The sequence below is a fragment of the Rhamphochromis sp. 'chilingali' genome, assembly GCF_963969265.1.
Source record: "Rhamphochromis sp. 'chilingali' genome assembly, chromosome: 1".
In the NCBI taxonomy this organism is placed as follows: domain Eukaryota; kingdom Metazoa; phylum Chordata; class Actinopteri; order Cichliformes; family Cichlidae; genus Rhamphochromis; species Rhamphochromis sp. 'chilingali'.
In genome coordinates, this window is record NC_137929.1 from 14881876 (window position 1) to 14903501 (window position 21626).

General features: G+C 45.7%; 3 protein-coding genes across 7 annotated transcripts in view; 1 reads left to right on the forward strand and 2 right to left on the reverse strand.

The window, feature by feature from the left end:
• Positions 1-5496, reverse strand: part of eml3 (EMAP like 3) — a 32575-nt gene extending 27079 nt beyond the window's left edge. For both annotated transcript variants that reach the window (XM_080877944.1, XM_080877943.1), the window contains exon 1: positions 5339-5496. In XM_080877944.1, the coding sequence (XP_080734070.1) occupies positions 5339-5363 (25 nt within the window). In that variant the 5' untranslated portion in view covers positions 5364-5496. The remainder of the gene's footprint in view (positions 1-5338) is intronic.
• Positions 5497-6917: 1421 nt separating this feature from the next.
• Positions 6918-10203, forward strand: ecsit (ECSIT signaling integrator). Its single transcript, XM_080878200.1, has 8 exons — positions 6918-7027; positions 7163-7411; positions 7576-7975; positions 8053-8276; positions 8668-8725; positions 8846-8994; positions 9461-9566; positions 9652-10203. The coding sequence occupies exons 2-8, from the start codon at positions 7250-7252 to the stop codon at positions 9936-9938; spliced, it is 1386 nt and encodes a 461-aa protein (XP_080734326.1). The 5' UTR covers positions 6918-7027; positions 7163-7249; the 3' UTR covers positions 9939-10203.
• Positions 10204-10888: 685 nt separating this feature from the next.
• Positions 10889-21545, reverse strand: LOC308393815 (uncharacterized protein). Of its 4 annotated transcripts, XM_080877833.1 has the most exons (8): positions 21114-21331; positions 16527-19852; positions 15572-15742; positions 15095-15325; positions 13590-13639; positions 13453-13508; positions 13072-13374; positions 10889-12778 (listed from the first exon to the last, which is right to left on the reverse strand). In XM_080877833.1, the coding sequence occupies exons 2-8, from the start codon at positions 19695-19697 to the stop codon at positions 12762-12764; spliced, it is 3999 nt and encodes a 1332-aa protein (XP_080733959.1). In that variant the 5' UTR covers positions 19698-19852; positions 21114-21331; the 3' UTR covers positions 10889-12761. The 4 variants fall into 4 exon arrangements, with proteins under 4 accessions (XP_080733959.1, XP_080733957.1, XP_080733956.1 ...); XM_080877831.1 differs by lacking the exon at positions 21114-21331 and adding an exon at positions 21359-21545 and having other exon boundaries at positions 15095-15742; XM_080877830.1 differs by having other exon boundaries at positions 15095-15742.
• Between the last annotated feature and the right edge of the window lie 81 nt (positions 21546-21626).

Sequence of the window (21626 nt, forward strand, 5' to 3'; positions counted from 1 at the left end):
GTAGTTACTGGACGTGATAGCAGCTCTAGTCCAGCAGCAGCGTTCAGTAGGAGCAAAAGAGGAGGATGTGAACCCTGCTTGGCAGGTTCTAATTAACCTATGATTCAGGTTTTGAGAGAAAAAGAAGGGAATCAATTTAAGAAAAGAAAAATAGTTGGTGAAACACACCACGAGCCTCTTTCAGCCGTATCCACCACTGTTAGAAAAGAGAGAATTTGCTCCACTGATGACGTCTTTCGTAAAAGGCTCAGGGTCATTTAAGGACCCAGCAACTATAATTAGCCACTAAAGCTCTGGTTTTACTTTTATCTACATGAAACATGTTACTATAAATCTAGATTACGGCTCTTCTCCAGACGTTGCTTTAGTCCTTAATAAGCCCATAAACATCTTAGCTGCTTATCTGCATGCATGTGCTTAAAGTTAAAAAGAGTACGTGCGTCCTGCATCCGTTTGACTAACACATATTCTCACAGCGCCCGCCCACTCTTTCTACCTGTCACCCAAGGATGCTGCATCATGACCTCAGCCACCTACAGACACACAGCGCTCAGTCTGTAGTTCTCTACTTTGATTTAGATGCTTTGCCGCTGCTCAACATCCTGTACGCCCCTGCACAAGTGCCGAGGTCCCATCTGAGAAGTGAAACAGAGAGCTGCACCATCTGTGAGAAACACTCCCCCCACCCCACCACCACCACGCTGCACACATGTGACTGACTGCACAGCTTGTGTGGCTGCAAACGGCTCACCAGGACTGCACAGGAGACGAGCTGACCTCCTTTACAGTCCTTCACTTTGACTCTCACTCCTGTGTTTATCTCCAGGGAGCATCTCAAAAACACACCCGATGATGCCGTGATGCAGTGGTTAGCGCTGTCACGTCACAGAAACAAGGTTGTGGGTTTGATTCTGTAGGCTGGTGCCTTTGTGTGGCATTTGCATGTTCGCCCTGCACCTGAATGAGTACTCTCTACTCTGCTGCGGTTGTAGTAAGAGAATTTATGAAAGGACTAGAATTAAAACTAACCGATTGTAGCCTTCACACAAAACTGTGCCTCGTGCACACAATGCACCGAAACGACAGGCGCTTCTACACTGCAGCTGGAAGCCAACAAGCTGGTGGAAAAAAAGGTGGCATACAAGGGGAAGTTGATGCTGCAGGCAGATACGTTCACAGGTGGGGGTGTGAGAACACGTTTTCAAGGAATAGTTTCCAGCACTGAGTGCACAGAAGACAAAGGAGGGCAAAAATATTTATATTTCACCTAAATATTTCTCCGAGCCTCCCGTCACTGAGACGGCGACACTCCGTTTGGTTCAGGGACATGAAACAAGCGGTTGAGACGGCATTTAGATGATCCTGGAGCATGTCGGCGGGACTGACGTGTAGACGACTCTCAGTTCCCCATGTGGTCCTTAGTGAAACTGAGCCTGACACCCCCGTTTCATTTCATTTCATTTTTACTTTTTATTTGTCATGAACCACAAACGAGAGCGCGGATCTCAGCAGATACGAGACACCTCGTACCAAATTTAGCTCCTAGTAAAAGAAACTAATACAAACAATATCCAAGTTAAAAGTACAAAGTTCATATAAAATCGGGAAAGTCTCCCAGCCCACCCCACTAACAGCACATACACATTATACAGTCTTTATGCACGCCTGCACATCCAGTTCAGTAACACTGTGCCACCATTAAACGGTATAAGCACAGCATAAAGATCCAAAGGACGATGATTTAACAGGAGACAACTCATGGTGGTTTGATTACTGTTGCGTGGGTGGATTCATTGGTTTACACTGTGCAGGGGCCCCAAAACCAGTTAAGCCAGCCTTGCTATCTTAAAGGATAAAACCATGGAAAAAGTAATTGTCAAAAAGCCAGAGGAGATGATGCAGCTCACAACACGCTGCCACAATCTTAACCGTCAGACCTCAGACACAAATACAGTGCAAGTCCGTGCTCGCTCTACATACAGATAACAACACTGTAAGCCACTGACAGCCATGGAGCATAAATCTCTGCCACATGATGATCTCACTGAGTGAGACTGACTGATTTATTATCAGCACTGCTTTAACTGCACAGACTGAAGTTTGAGCCGCTTTGGTTTCCTTCTGATTTACAGGTGCGATCAAAACAAGGCGCCAGTGAAAACACTCTGATTCCCCCGACTTCAATCTTTAAACTGACCAGACAGGATTCAGCATTCACTCAATGCTACAGACACATTTCAGTGTCTGTTAGAAAGCAGTGAGCTTTAACTTCCAGCCCTGAGACAGAAGAAAGAGTGTTTACCTCCAGGCTCCAGCAGAACAGCACGTGTGTTCTTCTGAAAAGAAGCACTATTACGACATTCTGGGAAAAACACTGAAAAGGCTGCCATTTGCTGATGCAACTTCCTGCTGATCTCTGCACAACTGCAACACGTCCCAAATCCTCACAGTACTCCTAGACAGCTGTTCGAGCCAAAACCACAACACGCTGAAATGATGAATCCACTCTGGTTCCACTAATTGAACCCTTACCGTATATACACCAAATATAACTCCTGTTCTCAGGGTGGTTACAGCAGCAAGCTGACTAAGTGCTAAGTGCTGTATGAATAGACTCGATTCTGCGGCTCTAATTCTAAACCTCTCTATTAAAGCACGTGTCTAAGTGCTGCAGTATAAACAGTATTTGGGTTTAACAGTAACAGTAACTGGTGTTAGTCCTCTGATGGCTCTTATAATGCTTGTTTGAGTGTGAAGGTGTGTATTTCTTGTCTTATGCACTACAGCAATGTGACCACATTCACATCTTCCAGCTGTTTAACTTCCAGCTGTGTAAGTGGGGTATGCACACATTTTTACAGTAATCCGTAAGCAGTAATTCAATTTCTCTTCTCAAGTTATACAAATACAAATCAGACAGAAGAAGGCATGCCTCTTCAGACGCTTGAAACACTGAGTGATGTCACTTCCTGTAGGAAAAGTTGCTATTCCAGCATTAGCAGCAGCTGCTTTTACACCAAAGCAAACCATGACAAAGAAACACAGCTCATCACAGATGGAGTCTGACAATTACCACAACAGAGCACGAAGCGTTTCACTGATACTGTCCTCATCTATAGTGAAGAGCTTAGCACTTTATGCACTTTAGCTCCTTTAAGTGTGCGACTGTACATGGTCTGTGTGGGTCAGAAAGAAGTGTTAGTCAGTCGGGGTTAATGGTACGACGCCGCACCTTTACTAGGATAACTGCAAATGTAAGCAAGGTAACGCTGCGTTACGTCCGGACATAAATCCCACATTCACTGAATTTCTATACAGTTCTTCTGATCTGGTCTATTTGACCCTGTTAGCATAAGCTGTGACCTTTTATGGAAGTTCAGACTAGTCAGGAGAATGTGAAAACTAGTAAACTTTACCTCCTGAGCCGTAAACTACAGACTTCAGCACATCTGTCCTTTGAAACAAAGGTCTTCCATTCCTTACTCTGAGCTGGGGAGTTTCTTGTAACGTCTAAAGTTATGCAGTTACTTAAGAGAGCGTGATACTTCACTGGTTGCATTGTGCTCACACACACAGCATGCATGTGTCTAAGTTCATTCAGTGACTCAGTAAACGCAGTTTGAAAATCTGAGGAGTTTTTCATGCTTTTCCACATTTCTGCACAGATTGAACTTGTGCAGTTATCATTACTGATACAAGTCATGGACACAACAATTACAAAACACAAGACTGGTGTTATGAACCAGCAGAAAGGCAGTAAGATAGCAGGCTTACTTTGTATTTTCAATATGGATATATTATCTTACTTTATTTTTAACATCTAACAAATGGTATCAGTATTAAAACTGAGGGCAGTATCTTTAAAGTCTTGTTTTGCTAAGTCTCAAATAGCCATTAACAGAAGTAAACTGTTGGAAAAGCAGTAAAGCCTCTTTGTGTGGCACTGGAATCTGCACACACTGCACATTTGCTCGCTCTTCCCTAAAACATTACTATGACTAGTTTGCAAAGATATCAGCCAGTCCTTTAACCCGATGTCAGATGTGCTTCAACTTTAAGGCTGGCATACAGTCCACCACACTGGGCTGTATTCAGTGGAGGAAATATTGTGTATCAGTATCTGCATGTTACTGCTAAACACAGCAGTTATTTGATCCCTACAAACTCATATTACATAAGCCGGCCAGCTGACACCGAGGCACAAGCAACTCTCCAGAGCTCCAGCACACCTCATGCAGCTTTCCGAGGCAGGTAACGTGTCACCATCTTCGTTTATGAAACATAATTACCAACGTAACGCAGGTCTTCATTAAGAGAAATGGCTGTGTGTTGAAGCTTCCTGCAGCACTGAGTCACAGCTGCCTTGCTCAAGCTTCCCCATGTGATATTAATATATTTGCTGTTCCCCAGCGCTTTGGCGGCCCACCAGCTTTCAAGAAGCCAGAGTATGTAAGATAGGCTTGGGTGTGGATGTTTGTATACACATGTGAATCAAAAGCAGTACTGGGCAGCTATCAAAGTTCCAGTTTCAGCATAATAGTAAGTATTGTGGGGACAGACAGGGTGGAGCTTTTTCACCCAACCCACAGTGACTTGGAGAGAAGGATGTTCAGCTGGTGCTTCGTCTAATATATGGATGAACTGTTGTGCATGGACACAGGCTGCTGCGGTCTTCGCTCTGCCGGTGGTCTCAATGTTGATGCTCAAACTACCCACGCGTGACAACATGGAATCAGCAGCACACAACTCAGTTTGCGACACAAAGTGGTTGCAGGCACGCCTCCAGGGTGTCCTGATCACTCGGGCCAGACTTGAGGCAACTATTTGAATGCCACAGAAATAATGTAAACGACGTGCAGCCGTCCCACGCACCTACACGGTCACAGCGCTGCTGTAACGTTTGAGACTACTGTCTGTCTGCGCTAACGTGTGACTGAACAAAACATGGAGAAATGTTGAAAAGCCCAGAATTAAGCAGCAAAAATCCTTTGAAAGTCAGAGCGGATGTTCCGCCGACCATCCGCTTGCAATAAAAGACAGCAAAGAATGCGGCGACGAGCGCTGCCAAGAAAAACTGCATCTGAGTGTTCAGTTACGAAGTTTTGGTGTGACTGAAAGCCTCCGAACAAAGCTCGAGGTTTAACGCGTTTGTTAAACTGTGTAAAGCGTGTGTGGTGCGGTGTATGCTAGTTTTGTCCAAAGATTGCCATCTTTGAAGCTGTTTGACAGCGTTCCTTTGAGAGCGATGCGATTATCTGATCCGAGCACGGACAGTGAAGTTTCCACGGCTAATGCTGTCAGTAAAAACACAAAGGACCACTGTCGCTGCTGCACTCACCCAGACTGTTGGTAGAGGAATCCATAATCCCAGGTTTAGACGGCGGCTCCTGTTTTTAGAGGAGCAGCGTGCACTAAGGTGTGTTTTCCATGCTGACAGAGGAGAATCACAGCCCACACTCTGGAGACTTGAGTCGATGACAGGTCTAAGAATACCGGAAACGCGGAATTTTCCGCAACATAAAGCGCAATAGTTTATTAAACGCGCGGGTGCGTGGGTGAGTGTGTGTGTGTGTGTGAGGGGGGGAGTACTTATAAGGAAATCAAGCTTAAATATAAAATATAGTTCGAAATTACTTTATATAAAATGAAAAACTAAAAACAATCACACCACAGACTGAAAACCGCTTCCGGAAGTGTAGCCCCTCGTTATAGCTAGCTTGACACTATTGGCGGGAAGGCACCAGGTACGGCTAAAAGTGCTGCCAGATATTCGCCTCAGTCAGACTGCGTCAGGAAGGAGGATTTCAGTGTCCGTAAACCAGAACATCTCACGGAACTCTTAAAGCAGCTTCTTACGGCTGCACCTCTGCAGCCTGGCAGCTACAGGACGAGCATTTGTTTCCATCTCGTGGCGGCGGTGCGCACTACAAGCCCTGAAACCTGTGCCAGAAAGTGACTGCCTGCATTCAAACTGCTATAAATAACTTGTTGGCCTATAAGAAATGAAACGTATATCAAATGCATCCCTCACGAATGATATCCAGTCATCCTGACCACGCACAATATTCCTGTCACAAGGTAGAAGCTGCAATTAGTTTTTGGTAAAGTGACTTTTATATATCCTTTATTGACCCAGTATGAAAGTCTAATTGACGTTAAAAATTGTCATTTTTAGAGTGATCTGACGTCATAAAGATACCTGCAAGACAGGTAATTTATTTATTTTATATAGAACACCTTAAAGGTAAAGACATCACACATTAAAACACGCACACACACACACACGGAAACACTGGAAGTGGCAACAGAAAGGATGGTGCCAGAAACGTCACCGGGGATCTTTTTAAATCTTATTTTAAGGGTAAGACCTTTTAGTTTTGATTTTGTTTGTTTGTTGTTGTTGTTTTGCTTATATTGCATTTGACCAGCGATTCTATAAATGCAACGTTATGTCACTGTGACTGTATTTGAATTTTAGTGTTGCATTATTGTCAGCCAACATAAGCTCGACGATGGCTGCAAAGTGGCGACCCTTGCCTTAAGAAGTGTCTCTTGTTGACTTGTAAAAGCCTCTACAACTTTTTTTATTTCACCATTCATTAACCGCACAGAGAAGGCATCGTTTAAATATGTTAAAGTTTACAGTTAAGAGAACAGTATTATTAAAGTTCTTCATGGCTGGCACAAGTGTCCTCTTTGTTGGAAATCAAAATATGGTCACCCTAAATTATACTGCACGACAAAGGATAAAAAAAATAGTTAGCTTTCTCTTTTCTCAACTTTTGTTTAATAGTTTGAAGAATCATAGCTACAGCGCGAAGAATGGCATTGATTTAGAAATCATTTTCCTGCATTTTAATGGAGAATATTTACTGCGCTTATTTGCGGTTTTACGGAACTATCATTTCTGTCACTGTTTCTATTGTTTGGGGGAAGCAAATGCGTGTCGGACCGGAATGCTGTACTGGCCTTTGAACATGGTAGCGTCCGTTGACAGCGCCTTCTTGTCCGATTGTCGGCATTAAAGGTCAGTATTAACATGGTTATACATGTTGGGGTAATAATAATAACTATCATTACTACAACGTTTGAGCAGTTGACGAACTAAACTTCACAAAAATGTGAAATGTAAAGTTTGATCGTTCTGTACAAATATTCACAGCTGGATGAGGTACACCGAAGAGTGAACGTGTGAGCTTCACGTCCGTGTGCACTTCTGTTCTCTGACACTCGCCGTGATGGCTCGACTATGAAGGGCAGCCGCTGCCTGCATCAGCTCAAGTCTCTGCGGCTGCTCAGCCACGCAGGGAGGCGGCTGCCTCCTGCTGCTGCTGCTGCTGGAGACAACGGCGCTCTATTCCGGTTACACTCCTCGAGTCTGCTCGGCGGCTCGCAGTGCCCACAGCGCGAGGTGAGCTTTAGCAGCGACCAGACTTAAGCTCATATACAGCACTGATATAATCGCAGAGAAAGGCAGCTGGCAGTCGACTCTTTGTTTGGTTTTAATCAATAAATAATCAGATCATATGAATGAATCTTTTATATGCGTTCATAACAAAAACATGTTGCTTTTAGGTGTTGAGGCATTTCCACAGCAGCCCAGCGCGCACCAAGAGTCAGCCTGCACGGTTCGTTCAGGAAGAGGACAAGACGAGGGACAAGTCTCTGGTCGCCCACGATGATCTGTTTGAGCAGGTCGCCAAAGAAACCAAAACCAAGGCCACGTTTAACAAAGTGATAGACGTCTACACCAAGAGAGACATAAGGCGTCGAGGTCATGTGGAGTTCATCTATGCTGCTCTGAAGAAGATGCCAGAATTCGGGGTGGAGAAAGACCTCACTGTCTACAACAAGCTGCTGGATGTTTTTCCTAAAGAGGTATTCGTGCCGCAAAACTTTATCCAGAGAATGTTCAACCACTATCCCCGTCAGCAGGAGTGTGGAGTGCAGCTCCTGGAGCAGATGGAGAGTTATGGTGGGTGGTAGTTGTTGAGAATCTTGAGGTGTTCTGTACACTGTTTTTGTGTCTAAGTGTCAGTGTCTGTGCTTCAGGTATCATGCCCAACACTGAGACCAAAGTGCTGCTGGTCCAGATCTTTGGAGAAAAGACCCACCCTATGAGAAAGTACCAGCGTATCATGTACTGGTTCCCCAAGTTCATGCACGCAAACCCCTTTCCTATTCCCAAGCAACTCCCTGAAGACCCAGTAGACCTGGCACGCTTCAGCCTCACACGCATGGCAAACGACTGGGATGCAAAAGTGACCGTCTACCAGGTATATGCATGGATTAGCCTAGCTTAGCATGAAGACTGGAAACAGGGGGGAACAGCTAGCCTGGCTTTGTTCTTTAAAAGAATAACAAAAGTAACTCTAAAATCTTTAAAGCTAATACGCTGAATGTTTCAGACCCGAGTCTGGAAACCCCTTTTCCACAGCTGTCAACCACAGACTCGTGTTCCACATTTCTTAAGCTTTTAAACTGAGCTTATAGAAAGTGGAGAAAAAACTCCACATGATTGCGAGTACAAGTTTTTGTGTTACAGTCATTTAGTTTCTCAGGTCTAACTAAGACAAACTTGTGTGTAAAAATCGTTTGACTGACTTTGTGTTTTGTCATCAGATGTAAATCTTGTATTTACCAAACTGTGTGTGCTCTCCTCACAAGCTGCCCTGCACAGACATCACAGACAGCGGTGCTGAAGTCACACTTCCACATATAGTAGGTATGGATGACTTGAAACTACATTCTGTGTCTTAGTCAGAAATATATTGTTAAAAATACTAATAATGGCATCATTTCCATATTTGTTGTTTGTTTTCTTTCTTTCCTGTGTTTGCACCAGGCATCCAGAGCCCCAGCCAGATGGAAGCACTCGCTAAGCACAACCCGTGCAGGCCCGTGTTCGTGGAGGGCCCGTTCCCTCTGTGGATGAGGAAGACGTGTGTTTACTACTACGTCCTCAGAGCCGACCCTGCCCCACCTGAAGAGAAGGTGGGCAAACATTACTGTTAACCATTACAAATAATAAGTGCTGTGTGATGATCATATAACAGAGTGTTTGAATTCTAATGATTGTGGCTTATAGCTCAGGAAAGTCACAAAACCAGAATCTCAGATTATAGAATATTTCCTAAGATCCATTAAAAACAGGATTTCTAGTACAGAAATGTCCAGCTTGGTGTGTTCATTAATACACTCAGATGTTAGGAATGCAGCCGTTGCAGCTGCTTTCCTGTAGACATCTGTGCATGCTGGTGTTGGGGGAACTGACACCACCCTCACTCCACTCCCTGTGAAGCTCTCCCAGCTTCTTCAGCTGGCTGTCATTTGCAAACAGCCGGCATTTTCTGCAGTGACCGTCTGTGTGTTCCCCTCGTTGTAGACTCTGTATAATGAATGTAGAATATGTGAAACTTTGTGAATTAAATTACAAACAAATCCTCCTCCCTCCCCTCAGATAGAAGAGCCGTATGACCCAGAGAGGTGTTTCATGTATCCTCTGCAGCTAGACCTGGATTTGGACCGCGACCTGGGGGACGATGAGAGCTTCGATGTGGAAGACTGTAAGATATGGCTTCACTGCTGTTGACCACAACCCCTCACTTCCAGGGTGTAACATAGATGATGTGTGTCTGTGTGTCTATCCAGTGGATGACGGTCCAGTCTTTGCCATGTGCATGACCAGTCAGGGGGACCAGGCTACCCTCAATCAGTGGATCTCTGGCCTCCAACAGAGTAACCCCATCCTAGGTCAGATCCCCACGCTGTTCCGACTGGGCGCTGGACCCCGGGAGCTGCAAGGGGTGGGCGACACCGACTCGGCCAGTGGAACCTGGTTTTCTTCACACGCCCATAAAGAAGAAGCAGACCCTGGGGAAGACGCCGAGGCTGTAGTGGAAGAGGAGCCCAGGAGAAGTCAGGGTGTGAAGCAGTGAACAGGAAAAAAGTTTCCTCCTGACTCCCTCCGAACCAGCCGGGAGGCTTTTGTAAATTCTTTTTAGCATATTTAATAAAGCCGTACAAAATAATTACAAACGTATTTATTCAGTCACAAATGTCTCACACCTTTAAAATACAGCAGACTATCTACGGAAGTACTAAGTCTGTATGTGTTCAAATGAAGTCATTGTAGCTGTGGAAATAAACAACGATGAAGTCGAGTTGTTAAAGTAACACAATAAATGTTGACTTCCATTTACAGTTGGACTCTGTTTAACTGTTTTTCACTGCCATTGAAGCTCGACTTGATTTTGGTGAACTTGGTTTTTGCTCCAATGACAACAGCTCGCCGCGCAGACTTCAGTGAGCTCACGCTGTCAGGAGTGTTTGGCTTTACAGTTGTTGTGAAGTTGGAGTTGAGGTCAGACTGTGGAGAAAACAGACTGGCCTCATCGTCTGTGGTCTTTCAGCTGTGGAGTGTCTGGTAGAGTTTCACTAAAACAGTTTTTGATTGTAGTTTTGTTAATTAGCAAAATGTGTTTGTGAAACTGTTATTGCATCTCTTAGTAAAACAAGCTCCTGATGAGGTGCATCATCATGCTCTACATCCAACTGACACTGTTTCTACTTTGTTTTAGAGCTCCATTGCCTTACTGCAGTGCATTGGCAACTTTGAGTTTGCACTGCACACACAAAATTCACCCACAGCTGCCCATCACAGACCCAGGCTGGAGCCACAGTGCACACTTCGGGTGTAAGCTGCCCTACTGGTGCAAGTGCAGCTTCAGTGGATTCAATAAAAACGATACGGTCAATGTGCAAAGCAGGAATTTCTGTGCTTATTAATGTGAAATTCTTAATATTTCTGATCATAATACCACACAAGTGACACAACTGCACTGGAGAAAACCGAGTTTAACAAAAAAGACAAAGGATTCGAATGACAGTAGAAAAAGTTTATTACTGAAAAGGCATTTAAACATTCCCTTTTTAAACTGGCAGACAATCGCGTCTGATTTTCATGAGTGATCTGATCACCACAAGCTCTTTCCACTGCGTTGTGGCTGCACAGACAGTATTCACCTCAGCTTTGTGCTCAAATACAAGAATATTTCAGTGTTGTAGTCTTCATGAAAACCATAGAAAAATCATTGAAAAGCATTCCAGAGCACTTCATCCATTTACTACTTAAGTAGGAAAGCCTTGGATTGATAACATTCACAAATGAAATTCTTTTCTAACACGGAGCTTTCTACAGATATGAATAATGCATCATCAACGATCACTTGCGTAAGAGGAGATTCAATAAATAACAAGGCTGCTCCAAATATTGTGGAACGGCACAGAAAAAGTCACATTTGGCATGTCATATATTAGTCTATTTACAGTGCTGCAGGAGATTTTCGCAGAGGTGACAAACTGTCCCTAAGAAAGTTGTCTCGGTACAAAAAGTTGCCCCCGGAGGAACACGTAAGGATGTGATGCAGTAGCAAATTGCAGCTCAGTTCCAGATGCCCCATTCAGTGCTTGAGAAACTATCAAGGCTCTAGAGCAGACTAACCTGAATACAAGCCTGCAGGAAAATCTGCACACTAGCAGATTCTGTCAGCTTCCAAATAGTAGAAAATGTTGTGCTGATGCTGTTTTTCTACAGCTGACTGATCCCAGGGTTAAATATTAACATATTGTATAATTAACTATAAATGTCACATTGACAAAAGCCATGGATTGTATCCCACGGCTGCTATCAGTGAACAGGTAGTGTGTCTCTGCACAACTGCAGTGACCCAGTCCTCCAATACAAACGTATTCAGCAAGTGTTCCTCAGTCCGGTGCATTCAGCCCCAGTTTGTGCTCTCAGCAGCTCAGCCAGCAGGTTGCACCTTTTACTTTCCAGGAGTTTTCAGGAACTTTAAACAATCAATAATATTCTTTAGATTTGGTGCTAAAACACTTCCCACTGTGGAATTCACAGCCTGGACACTGGTGCTAATTTCATGACTGAGCTGAGCTTCTTCTGAGCTACTCATTCTTTTACCCCCATACCACCTATTATCCCGTTTTTCCTTGGAATACCTAAAGTGTTTTCCCAGAATGCTGAAATGTTCACCCCTGCAGAAAATCCACCAAGGCAGAGCAGAGAGGAATGTACAAACTGGCCATGAGTATGCTCCAGCTGGAAAACACAGGTTATATTTTATTATGCCGCCCACAGAGGTCATGTGATCAAAGAAGATATTTGTACAAGTCTGTGATTGGATCAATAAATTAAGACCAAAAAGCTCAGTGGCCTAATAAACTGATATGTCCAGAATGCCATTAGCTTAGCCTTCCCGGAGTGAAGATTTCCCAAATGTAGTAATGTTTCACTCCAACACTCATCTCAAGGTGCTGTGTTGTAAGAAGCAACAATATTATAGAGAAGTGCAATGATCCCCTCTGAGCAGCAAGAGTGGGGAGGAAGAGCTCCTTTTGAACAGGAGGAAACTTCTGGGAGAAGCAGGAGCAACCGTTTGCTGCAGCTGATTGGTGGATGAGAGAAAAAAGGAGCACAAAAAACAAACACAACAGGAGAAGGACTGACAGCAAATCTCGGATGAAGCAGCTTCAGTATAAAAATGTCCTCACTGCCTTTGATAAACATACACAACCCTGGTAGGAAATGAGGTAAAGCTGCTTTACGGCCTTCTTTTCCAAGGTGTCTTCCTGCAGAGGTAAACACACTGATAAGAAATAAAATACACGAGAGAAAGGGGGTGGGGTTTGTTTCTCCTGGTCCATGGTCTTCAGCTGCCTCCTGCAGCCGTCTCTTCAGCTCTTCAGTTCTTGTGTGGTTCTGCAAAAGAAGTCAGACAGCGTTGTTATCTGCAGAGAAATGGCTTAGCCTTTGATTAAATTGTTTCACACTGATCGGTGCAGTCAGGCGAGTTTGCACCATCATTGTATATAACTGCTGAGCCAGTGTTGCTACCATTACATTATATGAATATATGAGCCGATTAAAGGATAAACCTCATTGGGGATCAGTCGTACAGATGAGGCTAACAGATGCTCTTCTGCAGCTACTTTTAACTCTGCTGTGTTGCAAAGTCAGGTGACTTAACTACGTGATCCGAGCTCATACTGTACCTGCCACAGGGCTGCTGTGCTGCTGCAGCTGGCTGCTGAAGAAGCGTTCCCGCCGCGACACCTGCTCATCCCAGGCCTCCCGTATTTGCTCTTTCTCACCGGGCTCCAAGGTTAGGGTGTGCGGGTGGGCCTCGTCAATGTGGGCCTTCACTCCCTCTAGGCTGTGGGAATATTGCAGTTCCCCACACACCATGCACACCAGCAGCTGGTTGAGTGGGTCATAGTCCATGAGGTAGCGGCTCCTCCAGACAGCATCGGAAACAGAATCGTCCTCACTTTCAGCGAACAGCAGCTCTGACTCATCTGAGAAGGCAGAGTTTGTTTTTGGCTACTTTCACCATTTTATGTGCATTCGTTCAAGTTCACAGTGACATACTTTACCTTCGATTGGGGCTGTGTAATCCGAGTATGTGAAGGATGCCGAGTCCACTGAAGAGCTGTGAAGGGAGATTTTTGTGTGTTATCCTGAATGCTGATGATGCTGATATCAAAAGAAAGCGAGCAAAGAAATCTCTCACCTCATTAGATGTTCTGACTCCTCAGAAGAGTTCACCCACTGACCAGGTTCCTAAAGATATTAGACAAAGAGTGAAAAACTAAAGCACAGGCCACGTGCAGTGTTTTTACGTGCTTTCATGAGCTCCCTGAAACAAGGTGAACCTAGACACAAGTCAGACTGGAGAGATGCTTAAACAGAGGTCCTGTAGTTTTGTCACTTTGACATTATTTTGTGTATTTTGTAGTTTCTTTCTGGTGCTTTTGTGTCTTTTAGGTCACCTGATTTACTTACAAACAAAGGCTTTGGCAAAGAACAGGGGCACGAGTGCACCATTTAGTAATCTGTTCCTTTTCTACTGGAGTACTAAAGTACTCCTCTGTTTCTGTATCACTGAGAGATCAGTCCTGGGAATGAGGGTATCAGCCTTGTGACAGAAAACCTGCGTTAGTGTCTGACCGATTTTTTTAAGCCTTATTTATGTGGGGAACATACTTGTTGTTGCTGAAAGGACCCGCTTCAATTTTTAAATTAATTAATTATAAGTGTGAGAATTTTAAAATCTACTGGGAACCAACGTAAAGAGAAAGATACTGGTGGTGGACAGTGGTACCCCTCACTCTCCTGGTAGATACAACTATGATACGAATTTCAAAATCCAATGTGACTTCAGAAGATTTTCAGAAAACTTGACCTCTGATGTCTGACGGTGAGGTTGAGGTCATGAGATTTGAACTCATTGAAGGGTTTTAGCAGACACACCTATCAAATCAATTTGAAAGTTCTATGTCGTTTTGTTCTCGAGGCTGTGAGCTTGCTTGCTAGAGCCTGCTACGAGTCTGACTGCAGCATTTTGTAATTGTTTGGAGGCATGACAAAGATGATTTGTCTAAACTGGTAAAAGGGCATCACAACATGTGCAACGACACTAACACAAGAACAATTTGCTCTAGTTCAAAGAACGAGGCTCGCATTTTAGAAATGTTCCTTAAAAGAAAGTAAAAGGAACGTGAGGTACACTTTATATGTGAGTCAAAGTTCAGCGAGGAATCAAATACTTCACCGAGATTACGAACGCTGGTCTTTGAAGACGAACAAAAGAAATCAATCACGTGACTGAATGTTAAATGTATTTCAAGTGGAGCTGTAATCATGGCCTCAGTCACTAATCCGGGATAAACAGCCAACCAGGGTGGGCAGCCTATTTGGCTGGTGAGGCTTAAAAGATGGCATAAAAAGGATAAGAAATGCCAAAAAAAGACAGAATGATAAAAGGGAAACATCAGTGGACCCAGGATTGAACCTTGTGGAACCCCTCGAGTTAATCAAGCAGTGTAAGAGGAGAACTAGCACACGCTAACCAAGAAAGTCCTTCCAGATAAATAAGAAGAAAACCAGAAATGCCAGCTAAACCTTGAGCCTATTAAGTATAATATAAATGTCAGTAGTATGTAATATGAATACAATAATCATTACATGCCAGTAAGCTAAAAAAACAAGCTGTTTATGTAACTGTGCAACTCTCACCTCTGTCTGTAGACCCAGGGGAGGCAGCCTAGTCTTCCAGCTGTTGAAGCTTTGGGTGATTCCCTTCTCCCGAACTGCCTTCCTGGCTCTCTGCTCCTTCTTTTTTATCCTCCAGTACTCCCGCTTCCTCCTCAGAAAGTCCTGCTCACTTTCCCCTGGGATGGGCTTTGGAGGAACCATGGTGCTCACTGGTGCCAGCTGGATGGAGGATTGTTTCTTGTGTGGGGGACTCTGAAGGTGAGCAGAGGGGATTTTTAACGGACTTTGACCAAGGGGTTCAATGAGGTGCATGTCAGTACTGGACAGTGGTTTGTCTGGTGGCTTCGCAGCGGTGAGGGCGGGAGCTGAGTCTACATCAGTGCTTCTAGATGCTTGTGAAAGCTGTAGAGATTCAGAAACTCCTGCACAGCTGGATACAGCATGTGAAGGCCCAAGTTTGACGCTGCTGTACTCATTGCTGGTGATAGGCAGTCTGACCTGGAGCGTGCACGCTGACTGTTGAGCATTAGATGTTGTTTGGCTAACAACCAGAACGGTGGGGATGCTGGTCACTGAGTCCAGAGGAGAGACAGGTGGTTTGGGCTGCAGGGCTCGTTTTGCTGGAGGACTCGCCCCTTTAAGACTGTTGATAATAACGAGCCCCGGGGTCTGAAAGAAGAAAATATGACATGAACAAACGGCTTTTCAGAAACTGAGGCAGAGTTTGCTCCTAGCTTTAATGGGCCCCCTTCAGATGAACTCCACTTTGTTTTTCCTGTTCAAATACCATATGCCTGAGAATTGCAGCGATTCAAGCTTCAGCTGGACTGAGTCAAGTCTGAACTGAGTCGACTGCAGAAACCACTTTTATATACATAGAGAAATTTAGGTATGTGAAAAATGCACTCTTTACATGGAGGGCCCCTCTTTTACATAGACACTATGTGCACATGCTGCTAAATACTCAATAGCTTTCATTCATTTAAGTGATGCTTGGGTTTTCTGCCCATTGCACGAGCTAAATACAAAGTTAGGCTGCACTAGTCGGAAATGGTTCATCTGGTAGCACGCGGCAGATTTCAGTGGCCTTAGTCAAGCTTGTCACCTTTGCAATCATCAAATGGAACTCTGTATGCAGATAAAAGGAGGAAGAAAATCAAATGCAGTCTTCTTTACTTTGAGTGTTGAATTTCTGCCACGCTCAGATCCTGAACACAACACGAAAATCTAGGCTTCAAAAGGTAGAAATGCTACATGGGTCAGAGCTAGCACTCATTTTTCAAAAACAGTCACATGTGAAGATGAATCTGATGATGATGCACAGCTGACATCAGGGGCAACCAGCGGGACACAACATACTATCAAATATGATCAATATTAGCTATTAGCTACACACCAAAGCACTGAAACTTCACCTCTTGCAGAAAAAGAGCTCGAGTGCTGCTCGTGTTACCTGAATGCTTCTGGGGAAGAGCCCGCTGCTGCACTCCCCCTCGCCGTCTTTCTGCCTGGCCTTTAACTTGGCCCTCTGCTGCCTCTTCATCAGCTTCCAGTACTCCCTCTTCCTCTGCAAGCTGGTCAAGCCGCTCTGCTCCGTCACCACGCTGTTGTACCTCCGCTTTGATTCGGGGCAGATGTTCTGCTCTTGTGCCTGATGCTGTTCCTGCTGTTCCTGCTGTGGTTGCAGGTTATCCAGCGTCACGGCTGTGATGTGATGCAGCTTTGGTGGCTCTGGAGAGCAGCAGGTTTTATAGCCGGCTTTTTTAGCGCAAAGTCTCTGGGTTCTGCGTGGTGCTTCCATGGAGGTGTTTACTATGTAGTTCAAAGGGGTCTGGGATGAGTGCTCACTGGTATGATGCACACCTAGCTCACTGGAAGCAGGAAGAGGTGGAACTGTCTCACTCACCTGCGATGGGTTCTTGAGTTGAGGGCTTTGTAAACTGGCCTTTGCAGAGACCTTGCTGTCTAGCTCCCAGCTTTTTATCTGCAGAGTGAGGTCAGCAGCAATAGGAGCCGTGTCATCCCTTTCAAAGGACAGCTGAGATAAATTTGGCTTCATGTCTTGCTGTGAAACCTCTTCTATCGTCTCCATTTTAATAGAGTTCTGCTCACTTTTACATTCTGTCACTGTGCTAAGAGATTCTTCCAGGAGCTTCTTCATGGAGGCCACAGCTAGCAGAGTGGCAGTTTGGCTGTCTGCGCTCAGACATGGGTCAGACTCCAGCTGGGGTGCTGGAGGTGGGGAAATAGGGGGTTTGATATCTGGACAGATGGCTTGTTCTGGTGGAGAATTGAGGTCAGCTGCTGGCATGGAGTCACTCTCCTGTTTCATTTCATTTGCACGAGGCAGAAAAAGCACGCTGTTGTTGGAAAGAGGAGGTGCAGTTGCTGTAGTGTCGGTGAGATTTCTAATCTGAGGCACAGTGATCAGCGTCCCCTGCTTCTGAGGCTTCCTCCTTTGTGAGGCTGCACCGGCCCTAGCATGTAAAACACCCTGTCTCAGTCGGACAGCTCGAGCTGCTCTCTGCTCACGCTTCTTTATCCTCCAGTACTCCCTCTTCTTTGCCATCCTCTCCTCCTCCGTCAGCCCCGCATCCAGAGACAGGGCTGACAGCGACGGCGCTCTGCTCGAGATGGTCATTTTCATAACACAACTGCTAACGTTTGAACCTGCTGAATTTTGAGGGCTCTGTGGATGAGTAAGTGTGAGCTGACCCACAGTTTGGATAGCTGATGAGTGCAAATTAGGAACGGTTGTGCTTTTGAGGTGAGTCTGTGGTCTAACTGCGAGCAGTCGCGGCAGTTTGTTGGCTAGCTGTCCAGGAGCAGAGACTTTCACCTGAGCTGAGCAAAGAGGAGGGGGAGCCGGGTTTATCCTGATGGGAGCAACACTTCTCAGTTTAGCGTCAGGCTGACGCTGTTGTTGTGCCAAAGGAGTGTTTGTAGAAACTACACAAAGCTCTACTTGGCTTTTGTCTTCTGCTATGCTGTGACATGCAGAACTGTGAGGGATGTTAGCAGTCAGCGTCCCGTCCTCTTTGATGAATCCTCCGATGGTCTCTGGGCTGTGAGTGAGGGCACTTCCGGTTGACTGCGCCAGCACTCTAGTCTTCCTCATCTCCTCGAGGATCTTCTGGTAACGTTTCACCCTCCTCATCAAAGAATCTCTCTCTTTCAACCGAACCTTTACCTCCATGGACAGCTTAGCTCGCTGTTCGCGCTTTTTGATCCGCCAGTACTCTCTCCGTTTAGCTATTATCTGCTCGGGCGTGTCGTCGGGGTTGATTTTGGGCATATTTCTGGTACCAAAAGCTGAGGGCAGCATTGGGGATTTACACCGTAGACTTCTGTGGTTCATTAAGTTTCTCTGTGCTTCGATGAACCTTTGTCTAGGCGTTTTATATCTCGCGATACCCCGGGTAACACCGCCAAGATGACCGTAACTTGGAACCTTTCCCTGAGAGTCTACTGGTTTTTTCACAGATGGAACATCAGATGTTTGCAGAGCAGTTACAACTACAGTTGCTGTCCCACTTTGCAGTTTATTGTTTTCACTTTTGGCTGATGTAAGTGATGTTTTGACCCGTGTATGACACTGCTTCTGGCTTGCTCCTCTCAAAAGTGACTCTGATGGAAGAACTATGCTTCCCACGTGTCTGGTTTTTGGCGCCGTTAGCCTCTGAAACGTCATCTCTGCACCCTGTGTCCTCTCTCTGGCTTTAGCTAACCTAGCTGCAAGCTTTGCTCGCTGCTCTCGCTTTTTGATCCGCCACTGTTCCCGACGCTTGGCTGCTCTTTCCTCGTCGGACTCCAGAGAAGCTCGTGCATTGCCAACACCTTTAGCCCTCTGTGTGGTGACCAAGGCACGCTTTGTTCCACTCTGAGGTGTTGAGATGGCTCTTTTGCTCTCTGCTTTAGTGGAAGTGGGGCCGCATGGAGAGGACACCAGAACGAGACCTGTGGGTAAGACTTTGGGCTGAGTGGGTAATACAACCGGTGCCTTATGTTGGTTTCTGGGGACTGATGCACCCTGCATAGACACACGTGGCTGAGGTGCTGTTTTACTGGAGCTGCCATTGGTTATTCTGGTCACTCTGACTGGAGGCACTGAGGATACGGTGTTCAGCTGAGTTCCACTGGACACGGGTGAGGACACGGTTGCGTCCCTTGCTGTCTGACGTTTACCTGCGGCTGCGTTGCCGCTGGCTGATTTGGCAGAGATAGAACACGACGCTGGCAACTGAGGCAGACGCTTGTTGAGCTTTACTGTCTGGAGCCACTTCTCCTTTTGGCTGTCAGTGGTTTCACGTGACCCCTCCCCCAGAGCATTTCCGTGCTTTGACACAGAATTGTATGAATTATCATTACTCTGCAGAGGAGGTGACGAAGCACCTGATGACTGGGCCAGAGTGGAAGCCTCTTCTGCTGGGGCATTTAGCTGCTTCCCTCCCTGGCTGCTGCTGCTGTGTTTGTGCCTTTCCCTCTCCTCTGACACACGGGCCCGCTGCTCTCGCTTCTTGTTTCTCCAGTACTCTCGCTTTAGGGCGAGCGTGGCATCATCATACTCCGAGGCCGGCCGGTAACGGTGGGACGTTGAGCCACCTTTACCTTTTGCAGTTGGCATCCTGTTGCCAGGCTAGACAGCCCATCGGTTCTCATCCAACAGCAGTGATTGGCCTTGGTAGCCCCTCAGTCCAGGATCCTAACTGTCATTATCAGCATCATCATGTTTCTGAGCACCTCTTATGCTCTCCGACATCACATTGGTGTGCAGATATCCTGAGGAACAGAAAACAGTCTTTGCATTAAAATGTGATGAAAATAAGCTAAAGACTAGTTAATACTTTGTAATAAACATTAAGCAACAGCAAAACGAACACAAGTTGAAGTCACTTGGATGAGTGACGAAACGTTTCCGATGAACAGAATGAAGACCTTTATGGGATTTCCTTACCTGGATGATCGAGCATGCATCAAGACAATATTTTTCCACTTTTTAAAACACAATGTGTAGCACCTACTGTTGCTCTACATTTCAAACTGAGGTTTGCAATTGCCGTTTTAAAGAGTATATAAGCAGGCAGGTGCGGTGGCCATAGTTAGGTTTGGAAATAACTCCCGGAAACAGCAGTGCTGCACACTGAGGTCCTGCTTCAGGATCTCTGCTCGTAGCAGTGATTGGAGCCATGGGAATTACAACATGCTCACTGATCAGTAATGCAACAACAAGCACAACAACATTAACAAGTGCTGTATATAAAACACAATAATCCCCTTCAATTGCACAAAGTAATGATAATATTAGCGAGGATTGAAGAGTCAAATAGTTATTTAGAAAAATGTAACAATTTATACGTTTTTTTATTTCCACCAAATAAGTTCAACCAAAGTCATTTTATCTGTTTAACTCACATGTGTGTGCCTCATGATGAAATGAAAGTACACGGAGTACACGGAGTAAGGTGGTCTCATTGGAGCACTGACGTACTCTAAGATCTGTAGCACTCACTCCAGCAGGATTTCGTGCACCAGTCAGGAGACAATAAATACGTGCACGACGCCCACCTCATCTGTCACAACATCTGTGCAGAATCCCGCGTGAAACGCGAGTTTCAGTGTAAGATTGAGAGATAACTATGAAATAAATGAAATTGTCGTCGTGTGTGGGAGTGCTTCGGCTCCAGAAAGCAGGAAGAAAACAGCGAGTCGCTGTCCCTTTAAAGCTGTCTCTCTCTATCACAAAGTCTATCTGCCATTTTTCTTTATTCTCAGTGTGTTTCAGTCAAACGCCACCAGGCCACTCAGCCGAACAACCTACAGCAAAACACGCAGGGCGGCCGTGGAAAAGCGGTCGCACTAGAGCGGAAATGGTGCCTGGATCGTTGTGTCTCTCAGCGGCACAATGGACAACATTTTCCTGCTCTGGTCCTCGCGGACTGGCGCCTGTCTGCGCGTGAAAGCCGCGAGGACAGGCGCAGATTCGAGCCGCAAAGCCGCGCGCCCGGAAGCACGAGCGACAGAAAACATGCACGTCCGTTACCTTTTAGCGGCACTTAACTTTCCGGGACACTTTGGGGGCGGTTTTGCACAGATATTCTGCCAGGACACTGCAGCTACTTTCCGCCAGTCGTGCTCAGGCTGCCTTGACAACGCTGAAAAGTACCAGGATGTGGGATGCTCGCTGTGTGTGTGTGTGCCTGTGTACATAGAGACAGTAGTGTGCAACGCCCCCTCCTTTCCACGCCACATCCATTCACTAGGTCGCATTAAAAGGATTTTACAAACCTGTCACGAGTCCCCCTGTCTGTCTGTCTGTCTCTTCCAAAGAGAGCCGAGTGGTGCCGGGACACGGAGGCCCCGCACAGCTGTTCCCTACTGGAATAGCTGCACAAAGGTCCATTGATTTATTGTCTTTTTCTACACATGACCCGAATTCATGTGCACACGCTTCAAGCAGGGATCCACTTTTCTACACAACGACCAAATGAGCATGAGGGAGGGGCTGACGGACAAACAACGTTAGGGCGCTGGGGGCCACGGCCCGGTTCCTTTA